At 30.6% G+C, this 27,705-nt stretch overlaps 1 protein-coding gene and 1 long non-coding RNA gene across 6 annotated transcripts; one reads left to right on the forward strand and one right to left on the reverse strand.

Annotated features, from left to right (window-relative positions):
- Positions 1 to 4,949: 4,949 nt before the first annotated feature.
- Positions 4,950 to 14,760, reverse strand: LOC105145691 (uncharacterized). Its single transcript, XR_015547654.1, has 2 exons — positions 14,667 to 14,760; positions 4,950 to 13,646 (listed from the first exon to the last, which is right to left on the reverse strand). It is a non-coding gene; the product is annotated as an uncharacterized LOC105145691 (long non-coding RNA).
- Positions 13,714 to 27,677, forward strand: LOC105145692 (facilitated trehalose transporter Tret1-2 homolog). 5 transcript variants are annotated; one of them, XM_011055451.2, is made up of 11 exons: positions 13,714 to 15,139; positions 17,339 to 17,568; positions 17,649 to 17,802; positions 19,897 to 20,032; positions 23,790 to 23,998; positions 24,688 to 24,957; positions 25,066 to 25,288; positions 25,426 to 25,622; positions 25,708 to 25,887; positions 27,162 to 27,296; positions 27,377 to 27,677. In XM_011055451.2, exons 2-11 carry the CDS (start codon positions 17,552 to 17,554, stop codon positions 27,482 to 27,484), a joined length of 1,629 nt encoding a protein of 542 aa, XP_011053753.1. In that variant the 5' UTR covers positions 13,714 to 15,139; positions 17,339 to 17,551; the 3' UTR covers positions 27,485 to 27,677. The 5 variants fall into 5 exon arrangements, with proteins under 5 accessions (XP_011053753.1, XP_011053751.1, XP_087270320.1 ...); XM_011055449.2 differs by having other exon boundaries at positions 17,520 to 17,568; positions 17,643 to 17,802; XM_087414194.1 differs by having other exon boundaries at positions 17,520 to 17,568.
- The last annotated feature ends 28 nt before the right edge of the window (positions 27,678 to 27,705 follow it).

Here is a 27,705-nt window from a genome sequence, read left to right on the forward strand (position 1 = left end):
TGGTTTGTCTCTCTAGTTAGAGGGAGGGAGAAAATAAAACGAAGTATCCAGGCGAAAGCAGGTGAACTCGGAAGATTCTGAGATGAGGGGCTCATGGAGAAATGTAGTAACAGCCCGTTGTCAGCTATCAAAAGTTTCATAGAGACATTTGCGACAAGACACAAAACAGCAAAGTGTAGAGAAGATGTCCCAGAAGATTCCACTTTCTGAAAGGTAAGTCATTTTTGCGATATTTTTTATTTAACTTAACATAACTTTCGACAAAACTAGCAGAAAGAATAGGAAATAACTTGAACTTTGTTTTTGTTGTAATGTTATGTGATTAATTATTAACACGTAAAATAAATATTTATTTTTAGTATTATTTCTCGCAGCTGCATTTTTTATAGTGATAGATGTGTCGTAACTATAAATATTTCGAAAATTATTTTATTCTTCTCGGAATTATAATTTTTTTATTTTCAAAGATTTTTTTATTTCTAATGAAAACTACCTTCATGATACGTACAGATATAATTATTGCTGCTGCACTATATTATACAGTTACTTCGTGCAACAGCTATTTGAGATTTGTATATGAAGCAAATTTTATTCATGTATTAATTTCTGCATTGTAATTCGAATCACTGAATGCTGTAAACTAAAGCAATGAAACTAAAGAGTAGAGCTCATAAAATTTGTGTTGCCGTAAATAAATGTTACATCATAAAATAGACTCCATTTAATCCAAGTCCTCCGCGTTGTATTACGCAATTAGGTGAATTAGCAGATATGACAGAGGATATAATCTAAGGCTTTGTTTTTGACAATGAAATAGATATGATTTATGAAGGCCGAGTATTACGACGGTGAGTGGTGACAGTGACGGTGAAGTGCCCTCCTTTTAAAGATTATTGAGGATGATTCGATCCAAGGACACGACGTTTTACCATGACATTATTTTACATCCGATAGTGCGAGAATTAAATATATTGCTTCCGATATTATGTATAATATCATGAGATATCTTATAACAGACAAAACTATTTGCTATATATTCAATTTTTATCTTTTATTTCCCTTATATTCTTTAATATTTCAAATGCATCTTTCGTACTTTCGCTGAATTTCCGGCCAAGTATTGTTCGCAACTCAGACTATTATATTCTTCCATTTTCTGCGTCTTCCAGTGAATTCTCACAATTTGTGTCACAGTCGCGAGACGCTGGACATGTTCAGCTGAAAAACAGGAGGATGTCTGCCTTCGAAGAAACTGAACGATATATGATGTAGGTGATGCTGACGAAAGGATTTCTAAGTAAGAGAAAAAACGAAGAAACACCCAATCCAAGGCGGTCTCAATAACGTCTTCGGAGATCTGGTTCGCTCTTTCTTACGATCGACGGTCTGTAAAAAGCCGACAGGATATCAGATGATATATGATGGTGATTTTGTGCACCAAAGACAAATTTTCTAGATATATGATGTACGAAATACTTAATCCTTGTTACTGGGAAGTCGTATGCAAAACATAAAGGTCCTAGGTTAAATCTGAGTGACATTAAAGACAAATTGAAAAAGGAAAACTGTTCCAGCATACTTGCTTTCAACAGTAAATATCAAAGTCCATTATCCAAGTCGACAACTCTACAAATGATGCTACGGTCTTTCATAGCATTTGTTCTCAGTACGCAGTCTCATTCAACGTTTTCAGAAAATTACTTTCCGGAAACGTGCCATTTACGAACTCTTTTTTAAGTCAAGCGTTTAAACTACGAACCGTAAATTTGTGGTAAAATTTCTCATACCACTGCTACGTATGTAAGTACTTTTGACGTCATTCGATAATTGTTTTCTACTCTAGAGTTTAAATAAAGAAGTCAATTATTTAAAGAAAATGATGTTAAAATGAAATTGAATTAAAAAGATTAATTGGATGCGTGACATGTATAAAGGTTTGCTCAAGAATAAGCTTTTCTATACTCTTTTATTAAAACAAAAAAAATTAAAAGATATTAAGGAATCTGTGCACTTTGCATATTTATAAATAATTCTATATAATTCTATATTTCTATGTAATTCTAAATAATTCTAAAGAATCTTGTAAATAAAAGACTGAGAAATTCAAAATTGCATATATGTCTATTTATGCTTCGCTATGCGGAAACTATCCCAGTTAATCGTTACGACATTACGTTGGCTCGTTAGTCTCCAGATTTCGCCAGACACTCCTACTGGCTTCCAACAGACTCCTTAATTAAGTTACGTATGTCTTTAGAACAGCTAGATTAGCTTTGGCTACCGTTCTTGCGAAGATAAGAAAATTAGAGCAAATTTATGATTTTTTCGCTATATTTACTAGAATAAACATCTTATTTCATTTTTATTCCATCGTTCTATAAGAACGACTAAAGATATTTGTAGTATTTTATTTATGATTATATGTATAATATGATTTTTTAAATATCATTTATAATTCATCAATCACTGTTCTAATACATTTATCGAAAAAAGTATAAGAATTCTTTTAAAGCAGCAGAGTAAAACATTGCTCCGGTTCCGACGCGTTAGAAGTTATACGACCTGTCAAGTTTTAAGTCGTAAATCGCATTCGCCGGATGACAATACTTCTTCATCGTAAAACAGAGAGAAAAAGAACAATCGTGATGAACGGAATTATGCCACAATTCCTGAGTCGCGCGAAGACGAAATCCATCTTCCAAGGCTTGTTGGCGCCCTTTATATCTTGTTAAAAGTTTATAGAAGTTTATGAAATACAGCTCTATAATACACACACACACGTATCGCAGTACGTCCCTCGGAATTATAGTCGCGCGGTTTTTATCTAGGAAAAGGTGCAGGACGTTATATATTGATCGCTTTTCTTTTTTACTGATGAATATGATATGCATTATGCCGAAAAATATTTTAAAAGACAACTCCTGTGTTTAGCACAACTAATAGACTGTACAAGGTTCAGTTGTGGTAGAAAACATTCTTCATGTCAGTCGTAAACTGTTTCGATTATTTACTTGGAGTAAAAATCCTTCATCAAGAAAAAGAGAAATTGAGGAAATGATTAATAAAAGCTTTAAAACGAATCAAATCCCTTCTGGCTGGCCAGCGACCTGAATAATTAGCGAGAAAATGACGATTTCGTAGAAGTCGAACTTTAAAGTTTATCTGAGACTTACGTAAAAGATCTCTGTTTCAGCTGTGACGTTGAAAATAATCTTATTTCGGACAAAAATCAATTTATGTCAGAAATAATTAGTCAATAAATGTATAAATTTCTTATGTATATGCTATGTACGATAAAACAACATAACTTAATTTTACTAACTCCTTAATTTTACATATTGTTGTTAAATGTCATAGTTTAAAATACACGCGACAGAGTGCTTAATTAATTTAAATGGATTAAATATTCCAACGTTTCCATTCTCATTTAATAATAATAATCCTATATATTTACTTACTCGTTTTGCAATAACTTGTTTTTAGCGTGAATTTCGCCGCTCGACGCGTTGCATCGTGTTGATTGCGAACTGATATGTTCCCACGTATAGCTTTTAATGGCATTTAAACATTCGATCGCTCATGTTACTAATGCGCCGTGAGATCGAATTAATGCGTTAGTCGCGGTCATAATCTTAGCGATAAAGCCTGATAGCTATATTCTATAGAACACTATTTGATTACAAAATGCATCATGGGATACAGAATTCGATATTTACTTCAAAAAGAAAAATAATAATAAAATTATTGAAATATGCAATTTTGCAATTCAACCGACAAGTTTTTCGTATTATTATTATTTTTATAAACTTTGATATTTTCCATTTTCAATCTCCAAAACGTAATTTTAACTCTGTAAAAAATATAAAGAGTTCATGTTTATTCAATTTAGAAATTATTCAAAGCTGCCATTTGGAATACAAGAGCTTTCAGATATTTTGTGCAGCATGACATATAATTTCAGTTTAATCGAACTAAAATTAATTATATTCGGTCATTACGCGTTTGCAGAAATTTCCTTTGATAGAGAGTAACGTTGTAAGTTTCGAGAGTTGTAGGTGGAAAGGCAGTCAAGAAAAAAAGAAAAAAAGGAAAAAATAGACCTTCGGGATTGCGTAACACGTGAAGGGAGGAGAGATACGGTCGGTGACATCTAATCTGGCGAAGATAGAGAGACCAGCACGCGGAATCCGAGTGGCACGAAGAGATTTCATTGGCTTCGTTGCCAATGATACGAGATAAAGTGTAATTATCTTTAGTTACAGAAACTCACTGGATGAACTTTCGAATAAAATACTGCTGCGTTTCCGATGAGAAGAAATGTAATTCACTGAGAATTAATTCGTCCTTTAATTATGAACTGCACCGTTGTTATATAAAGTATGTTGAGAAATAAAAGCAAACACCTCAACATATTTCTGAATGTTTTTATTGTAAAGAATAACTAAAAAAGTACTTTATAAAAAATTGCCAAACTTCCACACGAATAACCATTACAACAGTTTGTTCCAAATCATTGAATTGAGTGAGGGAGTCCCATCCCTTGGCCACCTCGTTTCTCAATCATTCTCTTGGATTTCTTTTTTTGAGGGTATCAAAAACATACAAAACATAATTAATCTATCAAGATATAAAACGTGAATGTTTTTTGCCGAGATATAGTCGCTATTGGCACCATAACTAATGACATTCTTCAGCGAACTTGGGATATAATGGAATATCTGCTCGATATTCTTCGTTACTGAAGCTATTAAAGGTGCTCATGTGGAAGTTTGATAATTTTTTTGTAAAAAGCTCTTTTAATTGTTTATTATAATAAAAGTATCCAGACATTTTACGTTTTTATTTCTTATCATTTTTAAATACTAGAGATTCATCGTGTACATTTTATATCTCGGCGATATACATAACTGTGCGGTTATGACACTCATACTGGAGAGTTAGAGTATGCATTTTGCTTGATAAGGACCGGACGTTGACCAATGACAAAAATTTCTGTGTCGCGCTTTAGAGACAGAGTTTGGCAAATAATTTTCCTGTAGTTTCACCCGACGAGTTACATTGTCCATCACCGGAACATGTTTCCTCGTTACCGTTTCCAGCGGCGGTTTAATTCCGGATAAAGAAAGCCAGACTCTGAACTTTCGGATTACCATCGGGATCACTCCGTTGCGCTCATTGTTCGGTACGTACGTGGAATCTCTCCGTTTTCTCGTGTCAGCGAACGTTTCGTATTTAAATCTGACGTTTTGCAGCATCATCGAATATAAAATGATAATAACAGAAACTGTGACCGTTGCATATTGCTGTTAGAAATGACAGAAATTCAGAATTACAAATTTGCTGACTTTTGCGATGTGTACGACTTGATATTTTTAAATTAAAATTTTTATTTAAATTAAAATCTCTTTAATGGAGAATGAAAATAAACAATTAGTAAACATAAATGTAGAAGATTAAATAAAGAAGCGGATGCAATGTAATCAGCTGCATTTGATGAATACGTTGGATTCAATATTTATTTCTATTATTTTATTCTTGCAAATTCTTTGCATTTATAAAAAAATCATCAGTCTCTTATTTTTTCCCATTACAAACTAACAAAAAGAATTACATTAATATCATTTTCAAAAATGGAAAATAACAGTAACGGTAATTATAAATAACGGACATTATAAATAACACGTTACTTCTCCCATTCCTGATAACTTTCTACTCAACAATGTAAAAATGTAATATAATACATATTGTTATACATTATGTTGTTAAGTAGGAGTTATATTGTTAATTAGAAAATTATAACTTAATGTAATGCTATTAATTTGTATTTAGTAGGTTCTTTCTTTCCATCTTGTGCATTTAAGACACACAAATTCTAATTCAAATACATTTAAACGCTTCAATAACTTCGGCTAAATTATTATAGTTACATTTGCGCAAGCCGCTAAAGTTCTGATAAGGTATCTCTTTGTCTTAAGCGCGCGCAGTTAATATAGTCCTTGCTGACTAACTTTCAAAATGATCAAGGAACGCATAAAGGAGTGATAAGGATTCGCAAAAGTTTCGTGAACCTTATTGACATAAGTTTACTTATGCATATATATTTAGTGACTTTAACTGAGAACGTCCAAAGCAGCATAAATTTCTCGTTAATTTAAATTCGCGTCTAAGCCGACAAAGAGAATGTATTATATTGAGAATATATATATATATATATATTATCCATTGAAGTTATGTTTTATTTCCATTGTGTTTTATCATACATAACCATAGCCATATTCCATTTGCGTGTACGATGCTCTATGCGAACGAACATGCAAATGCGACGCAATCTGCAGCTCAAGTGGCAATCGAATTTCCAGCGGCTACTACTCCTCTTTTGAAGACTGTATTTAGAGATTCTATTTATGGATTAGAGAACTTCGAACTTCCACCATAGTGCAATCTCTCTCAACTTGACTGAATGCTATCATATCAACCCGATTTATCTGTTAGCCAGTTCATCAATTCGGGATTTATTGCTTTTGTGTGGATCATATTCCTTTTTACGAGGAATATCCGACACTATATGAATGCCATTCGTCTTTTGCGTACAATAATTCTAATCGAGTTTTAAGCTATAATATTTTCAATTAAGGTTTAATCGGCTTTCGTTTCAGGAATGATTCGACTGTTAGTTGTAGGATATTACGCAATGACGCGCGAGCATGATTTTTCATCTTCAAGAGTTTTTTTGGGGCGAACACGTCAGGTCTTCCCGCCCACTGCTTCGTTTTCTCCGGTTAAAGTGCCGTCTTCACTAAGTACATCTAGGAAGAAATGTTTACCTACTCCATCAGTGCCTTCTTGCACTTTTGCTTCCTTTTTTTCTTTTTTTCGTTCAAAGATCATTTTGGTTTCTATGACGCGAGCAGAGGAAGCTGCGTTTCTGCTCTTATTTTCAAGCCAAGGCACGTAAAAACCTCTGGAGATGCTTCATTTCAGATCACATTTCCCGTCGGAATTTAGAACAGGTTACAGCACGTACCTGTCCTCGATTATCTCCCTCGTCCACCTATCTTCGTGTTTCCACGTATCGCGTTTTCAGCTCACTTTGCCACGCGCTTACCCCTATGTCCTCGATCCACGCTATTGTTTGCTAAAGTGCTTAAGAACGGTTGCAGCTGTCGCCTCCCTACAACTACAGACACTGCGAACTCTCACAGAGACGATGTTGCCAAGTACATTCGAACCCCATCTTCCACGGTAATGGGGATGTTCGCTCTGTGAACGCAAGCTCCATTTATCAGTAGACTGGTCCCCTTTCGGTCGAATCTCTCACATGCCCGACTCCAGATATTTCTTACGCATTGTCAGCCGTAGTGATGGATGATGGTATCTTACGTCGTCACTCGTTCTTGGTGTCAATCATTATACGTTTTATGGATCAGCGTGATCCCCAAGGTCGTCCCGATAGAGATGCACATTATCTGTCGAGACTATATTGACACTTTATGGGCGATTCGCGCGAGCAAATAACCGACGTTATGGATTTATAGCTATTTGACGACTTCTGGTGCTTCGGGGACGTAGTTTATAGAGCGTACAACTTGTGGAACGTAATATCGGACTGTCTGTCGTGCAATCTGTCTGTCGCGGAGAGTCGACGAATGATTGGGTATCAAAATTCACTGAAACCGCGTCCAACTCGCTTTACCGTGATTTACGCATTTCGAGTTTCGATACGAGAAGACTCCCGGATGATTTGATATTCTACGGATGATATGATTGCGGACTAACCCATTGGCTCTATGCCATACACGTTCTGGAAACAAAACGACGATGGTACGTGGAACTGAACGGAAGCGGTAGTTGGAATGCGATGCGGAACCTGGCACGATATAGTAATATGGATTTGCATGTCATCACTCTTGCGTTACGATTGTAATGCCTGTGAACTCAGAAAAGAGTCAGATATTGTCACACATGTACTCTCGAGGTAGTCTTCAATATCTCGCATTTAAAGTACATGAGTGATTAATTGCACTATAATAAACGAAATAAATGAAACGATAAATGAAACGAAATGTAATCCTCATGATTAATATAATTAAAAGTACATGAATTAGTTTCGATGAATTATGATAAAAAAATCATAGGCAAATTTCGTATTTTAAATTTATTCATTTAATGGAAATAAATGTTTCTTTATTGAACGCGCAAATGTAATTACTATAATTTATTACACTTTTACAAAAATAACTTTGGTACAGCAAAAGTTACTTGACATAATAAAATGACATGCCATGCAAATTCTGTACATATTGTGCTTAGCGAAAAAATTTTTGAGATATATTCTACAGCACTTCCGAAAGAATTTAGGTGTTAAATAGTGTTATATTTATAGTATATTTTATAAAATATTAAAATTGAGAATATCTAAGTAAATATATTTCTATATTTAATGTTCTAATTATCCAACAAAGAAAATATTATTTTATTTTATTTTTAATATTTATTTGTGTAAAATTGCAAAAAGAGAGTCTAGTGGTTTAATATTTTTATTCATATTTTTCTTGGAAAATATTATCTGCTATTTTTCTAATTAAATCCTTTATGAGTGTACGAGCGTAGATACATCTTTACGTAACTTAAATTATTAATGCACATGCATTTATTTATAATTTATGTAAATGTATGACAAACGCGAGTATAATATCTCGCTTGCAAATACGCGACAGGTACGTGGAAATACAGATATAGAGAAGACGGAAAGAAGAAACTCTAGAAGTTTAGAATGGCAAACCCAGGATTAATTTCTCTTGCAGCAGTTTGTCTGCAATCATATATATCTATGCATGTATGATTACATATGTGTATACAGTGTATACACATATATATGTTTATATTCATACTTATATACGTATGAATAACACACATATATGTATACTTACATGCAACAGTATCTATATGATGATTGCAGGCAAACTGCTACAAAAGAAATTATGTACATATTATATATTTTCCTTTCATCCACAAATTTTTTCGACAAGTCTTTCTATTGTTTAATACCCTTAAATATTACGCTGAATTTTATACTCAGTCCATGATTTGTGATAAATGTAGCTACGTGAAAAAATTTCTCCAATAACGCGTATATAAACATATTTTTTTACTTTGTAACAGATTTCTCACAGATGTTGTTCACGTGATATAAATTATAATGCAGGAAAACGCGTATCATGCTAGTAATAGATGCTAGTTTCCGACGAGCCGTCTAAATTTATTTCAGAATCCGACGATAAATACTGACAGAAATAAATAATTCTGGTTTTTCATACAAGCGGATGGCAAATAAAATTTTGGTTTTTAATTTGAACCAAGTGAATTAGAATTTATTTTTTCTTATGTTCTTATTAAATGTCATAATTATTTAACTTTAAAACAAAAATATTTTGTTTAATTAAAAAATATAAATAAAAAATATTCGAAGAAATAATAAAATTTTGAATCGTTTTAAAAGTTTAATTTTGACTATACTGTATTTTTACTCGAGAGTTGATTTATACGAATATTCAAAACGTTGCGTGATAAAAGCGAACAATGTATAGCGTATATAAGTTAAAGCTTCACAGTTCACACATAGTCTGACACATGTTAGAGCGAGTAAGATAAAATGAAAGAATGGATTTTACGAAAGAAAACGGACTGCAAGAAGTAAAGATTTCTCTTGGCAAGATGATTCTGACGAGAAACCGCTGCCGGCCTTGCGCTAGTTCGGTCGTAAGAGATATAGGAGTAGGATCTCCGTCAAATTGTACGTCGCTTCCTGCTATCTAATCTAAGCTCTTAAGCTCCAACAGTTACGAATGATGATCGACTTGCCCTGAAAAACCGTATGTAAATATACACGAGCCTGCAATGCGTCAATGCAGGCAGATGTGCTATTCCTGCATTTAAATTATTATAAATGAGTTAAGAAAACATTGCTTTATCAGTCATCTAAAGTGAGTTATGACTTTTTAAGAGAGTTATGAAATAAAATTGATAAAAATGACATTTGACATGTTAAGAAATTTTTTTTGCCAATATTATTTGATTAATCTATAATTTTGTGTCAATTTAAAAAATAATTTTTTCCCTTTCTAGGAAATTTAATTTTTTTAGTTGTATAAGTTAATTTTGAAGTAAAGAGAACGACATAATAAAAAATTAAATGTACACATTTATTTGTATTTTGAATATAATTAGTAAATAAAAGAATCTTAAAAAACATGCGCATTAATTTTGTACGTAAAACGGAAAATATCCTTTAGTAGTATTAGTAGCTTACAGTCAGTCCCCGATAATATTGAAATAATTCAAAGATAAGAATGAAATGTGCACGTTTGATCGTGACGTGTACACTTGCACTTGAATAGCGATAAAATTGTCATAATTATTATCGCAATTTCATTTTTGCACTGGTGAGTGGCATGTAGACGCGACCCTGGACCATAAATCTAGGAAGAATTTTCAGTAGGTACTCCGCGAATCAACGACTATGCATGTATACAAACGGCTGGCGTGGCCACGTACATATGCATAAATCGAGGCAGTCTCGATGTAATCTGTCAGGTTGAGTCGTTAGCCTTGTCGACGAGTTATCCGAATATCGGGTCAAGGTTACCAGACATAATGGGCAAACGTTTGACACCACGCTAGCTGATTCTTGATAGCACTATAAAGATAACACTTTGTTCAAACGAGCGTCGCGCCATATCGGCTCTTTTGTTGGTTATATCTGCAATTGAAGATGGTGTCCACTCAATACTCGCTTATGGATTCATTTGTCGGGCATCTATTGGAACTATTAAATTATAAATGCAAAACTGTTTTACATTGTAATATTTCATAGTACTAATATTTTATGGTCAATAATTAACGAAATAATTAACGCTGGCGTTAATATAACGTTTTAAATATTTTAAACATGTACATATACAATTTCTCCCTTTAATAATTTAATAATGATTTTGTATCAAGGAAAACATAATTTCAATATGTTTATGTAAACGGGAGAATAATTAGCATTACGGTTATTAGGCAATAACATTGCCCACGTGTAATCGGTTAAACTTGAATTTCTGTACAATATACATAAACAATATGAAATGATCCATGCAATTAGCAATTTACTCATTATGCAAACATGAAATTTGACCAGATAATTATAATTCAACGTAAACGATTCATTTAAATTAAAGCTATTTGATTTTTCCGCCTTAATTTCATACATAAATTACAGTTAATTATTACATTGACAAACTCATAATTAATTTTCATTTTCCATACTCTTTTGATCATCTTAGCACCAATTAAAAATAATAAATAGGATAAGAAAGCTTAATTAACTAATCTACATTCTTCGCTGTTGGAGCGTCCCTGCAAAGCAATTTACTCTTTACGTAACATATAAGTTCTGTATTGATCGTACAAACTATTAGAAATAATGATAGATTTTATTTTCTCTGTCACTTTACTATTCCGCAAAACTTTTTGCAGTTAACTTTCCATAAAACTGAAGTCTCTCAGATTTAGATATTTTTTAAAAGAACAAAATTTTTTGAAAAAATCGTTGATTTAATATAATTGATAGATAATTAGGAACTATTTTTATTTATATCAAAATAATCTTATTTATAAGAAATATTTAATTTAAAGAATTTTTGAAATAATTTCATTGCTCGCGGTTGTAATTACCGTTGATTGTCACTGCGAGTAACACAGGTGACCCGATTAATTTCCAAATAGCCGACGGCCCATAATTACCGGGGATATGGAACCACCCCCTTGTATCCGGCATAGATGTGAGAAATACAATACCTCGCTATATTCAGCCGACATTACATGGCTCTGATCTTGCTGAACCTTAAATACCTTTTACGCTGTATAAGATTAATTAATCTGACATTAATTAATCTTCCCTTTCTTGTCTCACACGGACGCGATAATCCATAAAAGGACAAGCAATTGCTAATTTAACATGAATTAATTCAAATAATCGATCTTGGCGTCGAAAGATCGTTGAAGCAACGTCGAGCGTTCATTGTGAGAAATGCACGTAAACACCTTCATCAATCTTTGTTATTTCTGGTGGAATTATGACATTGTTTATCATCGTTATAAGAGATTTTCTCGTAATTTTTAATGTACATTTTAATTGTATATTTTATAAAGTCAGCTTATCGTACGTATTAATTATGAGATATCACCTTACAGATATCATACAGAAGACAGATAATAGTTTGCATTTGTATGTTCGATTATATATACACCAAATAAGGAAAACAAAGACATTGTCAAGACATGATAAGTTGGCTTCTAAGATATTATCCGATAAGATATTATTAAAAATCAAATACTTATAAAAATAAAATTATTTCTGAAACTCAAATAAAATATCATAGATTATACAATATATTGAGCAACCTATGTAATTATTTTACAATTATTTTAATATTATTTTAATATGGTACAATGTAATTATATCTCAGATGTGTATATCTGATTAGATTTTTATATATTTCAATAAAAATTATTCTTTTCGTGCATACATATAAATGAGAATATCTGATTCTCGCTATATAATATTGCAATAGTATTCATGCAAGAATTGAATCAAAGAAAAAAATATTGTTTCTTCAAATAAAGATTTAAAAATGTCAAAAATATTTTTTAAATAAAGTTCTTATTTTTCAAATAAAATGTTTAATAAATAATATTAGTATTATTTACGAATTTCATATAATATCTGACAAAGTTTGTTACAAGAGTAAAAAAGTATTATACGCATTTTTGATATTTAAATGAAGTATCACAGATATGCACATGATATGAATTATTATTATTAATTTGTGCACCATCACAAGTTTTGGAAATAACACACAGAAAAAACAGTTTTTTTTAGCTAGTTTTTTTTAGCTAAGTAGATATCAAAAATTTAATATAAGTGGCTTATATATTGCGTCAACACATTTTTTAAATATAAATTTCTGATATATTATATAAGAACAGTATCATGTGAAATATACATGATAATACTGATAACGCCTATGTGAAATACTCGTGAAGTTTGCAATATAGCTAATTGGCTTTAATAAACGAAGTTCAATTGATAAGCATACATAACTTTTATTTATCTTCTTTATATCATTGCAAAAGGAGAAGAAGAGATAAAATAATTTTTATAATTGCCATTAAAAATTTTAATATTTGTATAATATTAAAGTAAATATTAATTAAGTATATAGAAAGTTGGAAACATGTAAAGATACTATGATTTAAAAATATTACAGATAAAGAGAGAGAACGCAAAGACGAATATTAAATCGTATTTTTCTTATATTAAAGTTCTTTAGTTAGAATAGTCGATAGGATCAATAGCAGGTCGATCATTTGAATTCTTTCACGCATCTCTTGAAAATAATAAAATTACATCGGAATACCTGCTATTTTTACACACGCATCGTGCTCCATTTGAAGCACGATGCGTGCTTCTGCTCGAACCAGCTTCCACTTATTACCTCCATTGAGAAAAGAGAGTCCCCAGACATTTTCTCGCAGAGGTCAGCGAGTCAAGGCCCTCATGGCGGATTATGGATACCAGCGGTCATCGTCGAAAAAGGGGCCTAATCAAAGTGAGCCTATAAGAGCGAGTCTCAACAAATGTTTGATTCAGTATAGTCGGAGTAACTCGTAAGGCGAGTTAGATATAATATTTATCTATGCGTGTTAGCCGGAGATTTATAATATGAAATTTATGTATATTTGTCGTCATGTGCTGTTGAGGCACTAAAATTATCGGTTCTCGTTTTGTAACTGTGCACGTAACTGTGTAATTACTCAAAAGTAAGGATCATTAGAGAGATATCTACAGTATTGAATGACTACCTCTCAATTGCGTGAGTTCAAAGCAAAATTAAGGCCATGTTAACATTAATATGCATTTCGCAAAAGTTTGCGAGCGGTATGATCACGGTTAATGATGTAATATTGGTTATCAATATGCTGATTTGAATATTGTGAAAGTGCTTATTCAGAAGAGAAGCACTAAAACTAAAGTCAATGAAGTTTATAATTGTAAAAAGATTATAAGGTAGAATTGAGCTTGATTGGATTTGACTTCATTATCGGAAGAACATGAAGAAAGAACGATTTTACTAATTTAAAAATTAGACCAAATATTTGAAAATAATTACGATCACAAATAACTATATAGAGCACTTAAACATGACAATGCTGTTTTGACATTCTAACAACTACCAGCTTTAAGCGTTTGAAGCAATTATTTTAATAATCCAACATAATAGTTAGATCTGTATTTAACTATTAATGGCTAAATTTTTAGATACTACAACAAAACCGTTCTTTTCATACACACATGTGAATTTAGTAAAATTGAACTTAATTCCTCATCAAACAACTGTACGCGGAAGTAGTGTTATATTATAACGTACATATTTATCAGTGTGTAAATAAGATTTCATTAAGGCGCACACACAAAATCGAAAGAGAAATCGAAACTTTTGCTCATCGAAGTTTATTTAGTCTATATAAGTATGTAACATTAAGCAGAGTATAGATCTGATGACAGTTGCTAAAGGTGACGTCGCTTCCAACTTAATTAATTATTTAAAAGGCTATATTACCTCTGGAAACACACAAACCAAGGCTATTAACTTTTAGTTGAAAGTCAGAGAGCATTCCCGCACAGGTTCTATCTTAACAAATGATACTATAATCGATAGTCAGGCTTTCGCAATATCGCAATCGACGCTTCCACTTTATTTAATTCGGCTTAGTCATTGTAAAAGGAGGGGAATCAGTTGCCGCTTATCCAGTTTCTGTCATTCGCGTCTTCACAAAGTTCGCTCGTTACACGCAAGACGATAGACGGAGCTAAAATTGCCAAGTGAGGATTGCTTCGGCGTTTCCGAAGTAGCGAGAGGCTGACAGACGGGACAAGATGAAGTTTCTGCAAAAGTGCTTTACTCTGTGAATTACGATCTGTAGACAAGAGTGCAATGTTCTCCGGGGAGATGAATGAGTCGACCTGCGTGTAAAGTCGCGGTGCCACGTTGACTTACATTCTCAGATAAGAGAGAGAAAGTTGAACCAGATCGTAAGTTTTCTCTTCTTTCTTTCTATTTTCTCCAATACTCATTCATTTCGCATTCAGTTCTGGAATATATATTCCATTTCATACAGAACTCCAGGGAAGATATTTATGCGATCGCATAAAACAAAAGTATTTGAAAAAGAAATAATCAGTTTTATGTTTACTCTTGACTATTTATCTTCCTATAATAAAAGAATACAACATAAATATAATATTATTTATAAGTTATTTGTTAAAAAAATGACACCTTTGTAAATATTTAAAATTATTATCTATTTAATTGTATTGTAAATTAAAAAATTTTAAGAGTAATTCATGATTCTTAAAAGTAATTTTTAATCTTGTTTGGTACACGTAAAAAATGAAGAAATAATAATTTTATGTTAAAAAAAAAAATTTTAAACATAAAATAATAATTTTATGTTAAAGAAGTAATAAATTATTATGCTTCTTTAATATTGAATAAATATTTATTTAAATTTTAAATGCCTCAAACGCGATTAAAAATTACTTTTGAGAATTATGAATTTCTTTTAAAACTTTATTTACTATACACTTAAACACATAGTAATTCTAAATCTTTATAAATATGCTATTTTTGTTAATAAAATAAGATTCTATTTATATTGTATTCTTTTTATGTTACAAAAAGGTAAAAAGCGAAAGATATAAAACCGATGACTTTTCAAGTGTCTTTGACTTTACCGAAAAGTTTTTACTCTTGTAACAATGTTCAATGTTATAATAATTGAGCAAATAATATGCAGTTAATATATGTACTTTTACTTTAAAAAAAGTCAGTATATATCTATGCCTACTAAATATCGGAAGTTAGAAATGTTAGAATATTTTCTAAGTTTCAAACGCATATAAAGTAAAGGCAACTTTAGACGACATGGCTAATATACGCCAGAATAGCAAATATTACACATATACTCACACACGACATGAATGTTGGCTAATAATTAGCGAATGTGCATACAGTTGGTGTATATTAACTACGTCGTCTGAAGCCGCAAGATTATTGGGAGATCTGCTGCGTTATATAATAAAAAAAGTATAAATAAAAGTATTTATATGTTACATTTTTCTGCACATGTTTTCTGCACAGTTATAATTACGTAATTATCATGTAATTTATTTAGAAAACTCTTTGTGACAATCGATAATAAGATATCGAGGTTCTGTTATGCTTTTTTGCACAGCTGAAAAGAAATTGAAAATATAAACAAGATCCATTAAAAAATATGGAAAAAAGATTTTACATATAAAAAAATAAATCTGATATGAAAGATATAAGATGGAGATAAACAGAGAGATAAAAGCATTAAATGAATAACAACATTTTATCTGTTTCAAATAATCGTTTTCATTATTTCGTAATTTATATAATATATAATATCTAAATAAATATAGCAATATCTTAAAAATATATACTACATTAATTTTCTGTTTTGATAATTAACATAAATTTAAAAAAATAAAAAATAATATAATATATTATAAAACCGTACATATAATAACACAAACTATAGCAATCAAAGCTTTAAATGGTCTAGTTGGATCTTAAATGCTTCTATGATTCTGTGTGAATTTATATATTATATTACGTATGTATCCTTTGAAACGCGCGTCGAAATAATTTTTCGATCTTGAAATGTCAACTCTACTAAATTACCATAGTATCAATAATATCACGAATTAAATTATTAGCAATTTAATGAATTTTGATGTTTTTTCGCATCTTCGAAACGATCTTAATTATGCTGAGTGGCATATAAAATATTAAAATCTGTAAATAATTAATATTTATTATGAAAAATATTATCTCGGCCGGGAGAATCCGTCGAACCTGGATCTCTTGCATTCTGTGCGAGTGTCCTTAACTTTTAGACTACCGAGGCTTAAAATGTTCGCTCATGTTATAAAATGAACTCCTTCGTTTTTATAGATTTCTATAGATTCAATAATTAATACATTTGCAATAATGTTTTTTTTTAATTGTTAAAGTTCTTTTGTGTGTGTGTGTGTGTGTGTGTGTGTGTGTGTGTATCTCGGAGAATATTTTTGTTTTAAAAAGATCCTACTGTAAACATAATCCTAAAACTTTTAACAAGTCTTTATGAATATGAAATTATCATTTACATTAAAACAGATTTGAGTACGTAATAATCTCATAAAAATTTAATTGATTTGATTTAGAAGAAATATTTATACTTGCTGGATGAGGATAGGATTAAAATCTCAAGAATTTCTTGAGTTACATAATGTAAAACGAAAACTACAGCAAGATTATGATGAACGTGATCAGAACTTTTTGGTGATAGACGTAGTGATAGAGACGCTCATCTCGTGACCAGAGGTACTAATCAGAGATATTTAGGATTTCAGCTATTACAATTCAGTAGAATCAATATGGCTCTCGATTTGAGGTAATGTATAATTTGAAATGAAAAATTTAAAATTGTGCTTACAGGTTAGAAAATTATACTTTTACTTTCTGAAGTTACAGCGAGGAAGGGCGTGCCATGATGGGCTACACTTCAACAAACGAGAGTCCATTAGATCTCGAGAACAACAATAACAATAATCTCAAACATGATGAGAGAATTTTGAATGAGAAGGAATCGACTACGCAATCGAATTCGAAAGGAGTGCTCGCGCAGGTAGATATATGATTAACATTTTATGTTAATTAATGAAATTGTTTATATATGAGACAATTTTATATTTTTTTAAATATTATTTTATAAAATTTTATTATTTGACATTTTTAAAAATTCTTTAATTATCTATTATTTTTATTATTAAACAATAAAGCATATAATAGTGGATTTGAAATTTAAAAATTCTTCAACGTATCAAAAACTATTGCAAAAGTTTATTGTATGTAATAAATTTTTGTTTGCTATCATTTACAACTAAAGTACAATAAATAAACTGGCAACACAGAAGAAAATTTGCAGCGTTGCAGGAGTGCAATGCGTGCTCAACGATGCGAGATCAACGTAGATATTCTGGATTAATGCCAGAATATTTTTTTGTTTCAAAATAGATAGAAAAGTACCAAACACAATACACCTACCATTTTTCATCTTTCATGCTTTCTTTTTATTCTATTAGTTTTATCTTTTCAGAGAAAAAAATATAACGTAGTGCATCATGTAAACAATATAAATGTTGTTTAAAAAAAAAATTGAATACTGAATTCAGTATATCAATTTCAGTAGCAAAACATAAAGTTCTAAAATCTAGGAAAATAAATACAAATACAAAGTACACCACAAAATATAAATATAAATTATGTCTTTTCAATCTTTCTGTAACGCGCCAATTGCAGAATAATAAGTCAAACTGTATGCTTTTCTCAGTAAAGATTCACATTTGCCTATATTTTTTTGTTTGTGATATGTTAATTGCTGCTTTTTGCGAGATACATATCTATATATCTCGAGCAGTAAGAATTCTGTTAATGCGTATTTTTACCTTGGACATCGCACGGTGTATAAATATCCTGTAGCTTATGTATCTATAGAACTGCACTGTTTTATGTAATGAAAACAAAAGCTTGTTATTGGGCTACAAATTGTATTTATTAAAAATTTTCACTTAAAAATAATTGCGCATATTTATCCAAAAAGTGTGGGTTTTTAAAAATATTTATTCATGAAAAAATTATGAATATTTTATAAATGTTCATATTCAAAGTATGAAAAAAAGAGAGTACTGAAAAAGAGAGCCTCAATAAGTAACCATTGCTTCCTTATTACTATAATCAATATTTTAATAATTTTAAAGGAAAGAAAAAAATTTTATTTATTTTTGTCACCTAAATTCAGTAATATTCAGATTTGGGGAAAACTTATAAATTTTGAGAAATATTTTAGAAGGTAATACCTTTTTTATTAATAAGTTTTTATTTGAGATGACATATAATTTATATATAAGTGTTTATTCGAGATGATATATTGTATAATCTTTACCCTTAATTTGTTGTGGGTGAAGGATTAAAATAGAGCGCTGCATATAAGGTATGGGTGTCGTTCATTTTCTTCTCTATATAATCATGTTTATATGTAAATCAGGACTAGAGTGAAAGTGAGTGCGAAAACGAAAATATTCATAATTATTTTCGCAAAATATTTATTTCAATGGGAAAATTTTTATTATTCGTTTCTCGTTCAATACAAAAAAATTTGTATTCATATTCGCATTCACATATATTTTTTATTCATTTAATCGAATATTGGTGTACTCATCGTGCATACTAAACGAGACAAATTTTGCACGATATAATAACGATTTAAGTTTTATAGAAAAGGAGTAGCGAAGCAGTAGTAAATCTTGGCTAGTTGTCAATCACAGGTTTCTTATCCTCTTTACAATTAGGTGGAGTTTGCTCTTGTACATGACTACGGATTTGTTTGGGAACTGTTCCAAAGTTCTTTCTCGTGACTTCAATTCTTTTGTAAAAGAACCGAGCGAAAGAATCGAAAAACATATGTACTTTACGATCGTTAATCTTTCAGTAAAACTTACGCATGTCCAAACTTACACATATCAATCATTTAAAAAACTATCATTTCTTTCATTTTCAGTTTAGATTACAGCTCTATTTATTGATTCAGTTAAAGTATATGCTAATTGCGGTCGTGCACTTGTTCATTAATTTACTATTCGCTTAAATAAAGTATTACTAAATAATAGCATAACAATTGTGGCAAACACAATCAAGTAATTAACGATTGCATTGTTTGCAGTGTTTAGTCACAGGTGCAGTATTATTGGTGGCAACGGGAGGCGGTATACCGATTGGTTACAGCGCAGTTTTGTTGCCACAATTGTCAGAAGAAAATAGTACCTTGCACGTGGATCGCGAAACTGGTTCTTGGATAGGTAAGAATGCATGTTCAATAATTTTGTTATTAATAAAGAGATAGAAGGTATTTTTAAAGGATTTTTACACAAAATAGCAGATTTTAATTTTGAATATAAAATTTTTGCAAATTTTTATCTTGTTTCTGTAAATAAATTAAGTGATTTACATCATAGAATTTTACATTGAATCGAGAGATAAAGTTCTGTACACGTAATTTCTATGAATGAGATTAGAGATCTCACAGTCCTTGCGAGTTCAAGAAGCAGGTTCAAGGTTGCACTATCATGACCCTCGCGCAAATGAAGCGTCGCCGATTGTTGCAAACTGCATACTGTAACTGACCTACATACTGTCTCATTGGGTAATTGGATTTGTCTCTTTACCAATGAGTGTCAAGACCAAGTTCGTGCAGGAAGGATACCGTTTGAAAACCTATGTATGTGAGCTCAATGCCATAATTAACTGATTACATGAAAAATATTACGACCTTTCATAAGTGAATGAAATCGGTCGGATGACCTTTTTATAATGCAAAAAGCTGCAGAACTACAGCATTGGTCGGAACATGATTTAATAGTTTTCCTTATGTATTTTAATTTATTGTGTGTGCATATCGCGTATAAAGTGCGCAAAATTCATTTACCATTCTATACGTACGGTGTATATGGCAAAAGCAAGTGTCGGCACATAATGCTATATATTATCACGTACGGGGTGAAAATATATTTTATAACGTCATAAAACTTGCGATGCTCAGCGTATTATACATGTTATACTTTGCAAATGGCGGCTGTATGACTGCTATCATAAAAGCTTGCATTTATACGAAGCCACACAAGAATCCTCAATATTGCTTTACGTTGATTTTATAGACAGCAATAAAGTACGAAAAAAAGCTACGTATAAAAGGAGATGGCCAAAAATTAGACTAAAAATTCAGAAGATATAACAAAAGTCAATTAGAAAACAGCATTTAATGATGAAACTAACAAAATCATCGAGAGTATTTGATGTTGTAAAATTTTCGATTATTTTAAAACTGGAGACGGAGATATGACACGAAATCCTTTTTTATATGTCTCTCTCTGTCTATAAGATTTTGCATAAGGCGATTGAATGGGACATAAAGGAGTTATTTTTAAAATGTATAAATATAAAAAAAACGTACGTTAAAACACGTTTGCTGACGAACACATGAAATATATTGAGGTCGAATCGCGAGCTATGAGTTTTTTGTAGGTGATTTTCGTACGAATAATTTTCCCATTATAATCCAGAATTTATTTTGCCATTTATCGCAAATGATTATTGGTAACTGCACGCATCTTTTATAATGCTTGATGGTTCATTTGATCAATGATTTCTAAAAGTTTCTAAACTCATTATTCATTCAATCATTGGAGGCGATAATTCAATATTTGCTTCAGTATTCGCATCATTTATAAGTCGCCGCGTCAACACATTAAAATATTTCATTACAGCCTCATGCGTTATTGATGCATTGCTTATCGCAAAATTGCATTCTTTGATGTCTGAAAATCAATTTGAATAAAAAATTAAACATACAGTACATTAAAGAAATACAATTAAAGCTTTATATATAATAAGAATGATTTAAAACTCCTTTATTTACCACTATTATCTCGGATTGTAATATCAGAAGTGAAAAAATAACACAATAAAAATTTATATGAAAAATAACAAAATAAATATGAAAATTTTAAAATGGAAATATATTTCAATAAAACAATTGATAAAATCGATGTATAAAATATAATTAAATATAATTTATGTGCCGAAAATTAATTCTCTTTTTGTCCATTAATTAATGAATGAAATAAACTTTATTTTGTTTTTGTTATGTAATTCAAATATATGATTATTTATTAATTTTATTATTTATTAATTAATAAAACAAAAAGAAAGCTTTCTGCATATATTTTATAAGTCAATTCTATTGATTGTTGTTTTATGGAAATATATTTGCATATTAAAATATTTTGCAAAATTTGTATTGAATTTTCTCGCTTCTGACGTCACAATTTGAGATAGTAGTAATGAGTAAACACAAAAGTCTCAAATTATTATTATCATAAAGTTCCAATTATTTCTCTTTATGACAAACTGTAATAATAATAGAAATAAATACGATTTAATTTCTTCCAGAAGCAAAAAAATTACATATAAACAATAAGAATCTGAAGACAATTATAATTTTTGATATGTTTTATAAGTCTAATTTATTGTTTGCAAATGTTGTTTTTTATTGAAAAATATTTCTATTCAAATATATAATAATTCGCAAAAATCTTTTTATGTACTTTTTCGCTTCTGACGTCATAATCTGATGTAATAATAAATGAACAGCAGCTATGATTTGTAAGTCTAAGTTTCTAATGAGGAAAAATAAAAAACAAAATTAAAAATTTAAACATTAATGTGTTAAATTAACAATGAACTGTATAAATTTTATGATAAATTTGTTTCATTTACGTTTCGCTTTTATATTCAGCAACTTTTTTCTTGAGTCGTGAATCTCGTAGCTGTTCTGCATTCTGATTAAACTTGGATATAACTGTAAAATTTTTCTTCTGTAACAAAGGTATGTGTAACGAAATCCCTTTAATTTCATTAAAGAGGAAGTAACACAATAAAAAGACGAACTTGATGTACAGCAGGTCACTGTGCGATACTGATTGCATTCCTGCGAATGCAATCAGTAGCAATGCACAGAGAATGCTGATAGCTTGGGATAGGAAGAAGTGGAATTGCAATTTGCATTAATTACAGTTAGTACTACTAGCATTCTGTAATGACAGTTTCGTAACGATATATCGAATACCAATAATGAGAGATCAATAACAAAGTCATCTATCGTATCATTTGAAGTTTTTATTTCCTCGAGTATGAATTGAAATAGTTATCACTTTGGAGGCTTTCTGAGTATATTACAGTACTCTTCTAATTATAAAATGTAAATTTTTATGTTACGAGCTAACTTTTCTCATTCTCCGCAAGGACGACGCAAGGAACTTGTATCTCGTCTCAATTCAAGTATGCAGCAATGTACTTATAATCTTATCCCCTTAAATTACCGAATAATAAAGCGAGAATAATCTGATTCAATAGAGACTTTTCCTGCGATGTCGACAGGAATTTTCAGTAGGTTTATTTCCTGCGCAGGTACCGTGTATCGATAATCACGTACGCGATGATAATACGCGATTATGAGCGTGTCGTTGCGAGTTAAACTTTTAACATTTAGAACAAAAGCATCCTACGTCCAGTCCAATAATAGTGCATAGATACATCATATACATACGATCGTATATAGACCGTTAATTGCTCTGTTATGTCCTACGATGTATAATAACGGTTTAACAAAGCTTGTAAGAGTTTTACGATCGGCGCGCAGCTATGTATGCGCCATTATTTACGCTCATTGATGCATAAATCTACATTTACGTCGCGCTTAGACTCCAATATTTCGTTAACTTTTATGGTACACAATTTCTTAAATGGACGAGAAAAGTACGTTAAGTTCTTTATCTTTTTGTCTACAAAACAGAAGAGTCAGGAGGAGGATGTTAGAAGAAAGGATAGGATAGTTCCAAGTAGCAAAGGGATGTTTTTTATTACGTCACATTTACGTTAAAGATGTTATTAAGATGTCATTTGATGTCCACTTGCTACTTGGAGTATTTTTTTTTATAAACTTATATTTTTTTATGGATCAAATGTAATTTTTAAAATGATAAATTATTTGTTGTGTAGCTGCAATTCACAGTCTGGCTACTCCTATTGGATCGCTGTTATCAGGACCGTTCCTCGATGCGATTGGTCGACGAGGCTGCCTTCAATTGTCGGCAATTCCTCTGTGCATAGGCTGGTTGATTATCGGCTTGTCGAGGAATGTGACTTCTATTTTAGTTGGAAGAGTTATCTGCGGTTTGTCCGTAGGATTCATGGCGGTACCCGCACAGGTACAAATACTATTTAAGTTTTTACTGACATTTGAATGACACGAAATTTAATAAAAGAATTTCCGATTGATTTCAAAGTTGAACATATAAATTAACGTTTAAAAAGTTATATTATGTAGAAAAAATTAATTTATTGATTACTCAATTTACACATGCTCTTATTTAATTTATTTAATTATTAAAACGCACATTTTCTGCATGTTTGGCATCATGAATTTTTTTTAAACGACATTTAACGCACGCGTAGTGACATTAAGTGCAATTACCTTTTTCTTGATTGGTTTAACCTTTCTTTAGTCATGAATGAACTTCTACCATTTGGTTCGCTGTTTGACTTTTACTATTTATCTTATCGATCGGTTTCTCTACTTATTTCACTATATTTATCTTTTGCTTAGTGCGGTAGAAAAAATTTGTACTATTATTAGGGATATATATCGCCTGCTGTTTCCTATTACTCGAATGCATTTATTACTCAATTATAGTAAAATCAATCAGAAATTTTTTTAACAGAAAAATTTTGTTTTATTTTATTCTATTTAAATAATAATCAATAAATTTAAATAAAATTTTTTCTATGTTGAATTTAAAAAGCTCATTATTTATTTATTAATATTTATGTATTAATTTTTTTATTGATATTAAAAGATGATGTGTATTTCAAACTATGTATGTTGTGATTTGTTTAGGTACTGGTAGGAGAAACAGCATATCCAGGTCTCCGTGGCTTCCTGGTGGTTGGTTCGTTCAGCGCATATTGTGCCGGAATCTTGCTGGTTTATGCTTTCGGTGCTTCTTTTAATTGGGACATCGTGGCCTTCTATGCTATTCTACTTCCTCTTGCAGCTTTTATTGCTCTTTGTTTGGTTCCTGAAAGTCCCGCCTGGCTTATTAGACGGAAAAAAATAGACAAAGCCAAGAAAGCTCTTTTGTGGCTTAGAGGCGGTAATACTGAACAGGTAAAAATTTATAACTCTCTCATTTCAAGTACAAGAAATTTTTGAAAGTTAATTGTGAAACTGATATAACAAAATGTACATATAATTAAAACTATTTTAATTAATCAGATGCTTGAAGAGATAGAGCTCCTAGACACAAGCATAAAAGCCAATTTTGTTAAGAAGCCTGTAAATACCTCGTTTATGAAGAGGATCTCCTCTATAATGTCCACAATTCGCGATCCGGGCGTGTTGAAACCATTGATTATCATCAACGTATTCAATGCGCTTCAATTAAGCAGCGGAACGTACATTATTGTCTTTTATGCCGTTGATATGATCAAGGACATAGGTGAGAAAAAATTATATAATATTATTTGGGCGAAACTTTAATTTTCATCTGCGCATAAAAGCTTTGAGTGGAAATATTTAAAGTAAATAAGATAACAGAAAAAAGTATGGAAATTATTATTATGCCGATTTTTTTAGACAATGGCAACATTGATAATTATTTGGCGGCCGTGGTGACGGCAATTATCAGATTTGTCTTCTCCCTCGTTTCCTGTGTTTTGTTACTTAAAATGGGTAGACGAGCTTTAGGCATCGTTTCAGCACTTGGCTCGTCCTTGGCCTCATTGATTTTAGCGGGATATTTGATTGCTAGAAAGGAGGGATCTTCCGTGGATGTGAGTATTTGTTCATTTCCCAATTAGTCTTATTTTTCGGTTTATTCAAGTATATATAACGTATAAATTAAACAAATGATTCCAGGTCTACGTGTTGGCTGTATGTTTGTTGTTTTATGTCGGTGCGAATACCTTGGGTCTACTAATACTTCCTGGCCTGATGGTCGGTGAATTGATGCCTCTGAGAGCTCGTGGCATCGGTGGCGGCTGTATCTTTTTTATCTTCAATCTACTTCTGTTCTTCATGACCAAATTTTTTCCAATGGTAATACATCGCATTCTAAAATTCAAAAGTTTATTACACAGCACTCCTTTTGTGTGTGAGATAAAAATTTTAATGAAAATATATATATTTTATATTTTATATTATATGAAAATATATTTGTTTATTTGTTTTAAGTACAAACAACAGAGTTGGGAAAGTTACTTTATAAAAGTAACTCATTATTTATTTTGATACATTTTTCTTTAGAGCATCCAATTGTTTATGTTGCTAATTAACGAGTTCAATATGAGACTCAAGTAAAACATAAGTCATTATAATATACAAATGACTCCAAAATGATTGTTAAAAGTCAAAATAACGATTCATTTTGATATTGTAATTTGTTGTTCTGCTTGAGCGATCTACAATAATTATAATTAATCGCAACTTAGTCTAAACATTTGCTTATGCATGTTCCGTATATATGTATTCGTACAAAGTAACAATAAAAGTAATGATTATAGTGTAATTTTTACGAATGGATAACGATTATATTTCCTTATTTTTAACATAATAGTAATTGCATAGTTATTGAAAAAATAATTATAACGAAAATTAAGGAACTTCTTAATCTTATATTATAAATATACATACGTAGATAAAATAATGTGAATCTGTGAGAAATATACCTACTATTTAAATATTTATTTATCTTATTAATAAGAAGTTATTTGTCTTTAATAACAGGATCTATCTTTGTTGATAGAATCATAGTTGAATGGTGTAATTACTATAGTACAATATTATTTCTCTGGCAGAACATTTTCTAGAAGTACATTGCTTAAAAGATATTGTAGAAGAAAATCTGTTTCTCACTTTATTCAAAATTACAAATGATATTTATAATAAATCAAATGATTGAATTAGTTAGAAAAGATGTTGAAGGTTTGGAAAACAAATAACAATTTTGGAAAATATAATGAAAAGAAAATTTCCTTTTTCAATATCATTTATATAAGCAATTAAAAAATATTCTATTAAAAAAATAATACAATATTCTACTGATATTCAATCCTTAAGTAACATTTATTCCAACAAGGATATAATATAAATGCAAATAATAAGTCAACCTTTTATTAATAAAACAAGTCGTAAAATAAATAGAATATTTTCAAGATGTTCATATTATTTTGTCTATCCTTTATATATATATATATATATATATATATATATATATACATATAAAATGTATATATTTTTACTATTATATAAAATATTCTACATATTTCTGTGTTGTTAATATAACATATAATAATACATTAAATATTTTAAAGGTAAACAGTCTAGTTGGCACAACAGGAATCTTCACTATCTTCGGCATCTGCTCTTTTTTGGAAGCAATTTTTATTTATCTTGCTCTACCAGAAACGAAGGATCGCACCCTTCAAGAAATTGAAGAATACTTTCAAGTAAGAAAATTTAATTAAGAAATGGAACAAACTTATTAATAGCTACAGTGTATGATGAATGCATAATTGTATATTTACAGCAAAATAACTTTCTATGGATAACCAGAACAAAGACGAAAAAACAGAACACAGATGTGCCTACAAAAGCTGAATCTAATTGTTCAATCCCTTTATCTGAGTATAAATAAGAATTAAACCTAATTAGAATTTATGTATGACTGCGATAATATTTAATGTAATTGTATATATTTTTACTAATTCGAGATATTTAAGAATATCATGTTGACGTATGGAAATATGTGTGGTTAGATATATAAGTTAAAAAATTTTATTTAAACTTTATAATTAATATTTGAATAAAATAAAACTTTTGATAAGAGATTTTTTATTCCGTTGTAATTATTTAATA

The sequence above is a fragment of the Acromyrmex echinatior genome, chromosome 15 (assembly GCF_024713525.1).
Source record: "Acromyrmex echinatior isolate Ae372 chromosome 15, ASM2471352v2, whole genome shotgun sequence".
In the NCBI taxonomy this organism is placed as follows: domain Eukaryota; kingdom Metazoa; phylum Arthropoda; class Insecta; order Hymenoptera; family Formicidae; genus Acromyrmex; species Acromyrmex echinatior.

Excerpts from the sequence above, each read along its gene's own strand:
- LOC105145692 (XM_011055449.2), top strand. Across the intron at positions 25,623-25,707 it reads AGGAGGGATCTTCCGTGGAT|GTCTACGTGTTGGCTGTATG; the intron begins GTGAGTATTTGT and ends AAATGATTCCAG. Across the intron at positions 25,888-27,161 it reads TGACCAAATTTTTTCCAATG|GTAAACAGTCTAGTTGGCAC; the intron begins GTAATACATCGC and ends AATATTTTAAAG.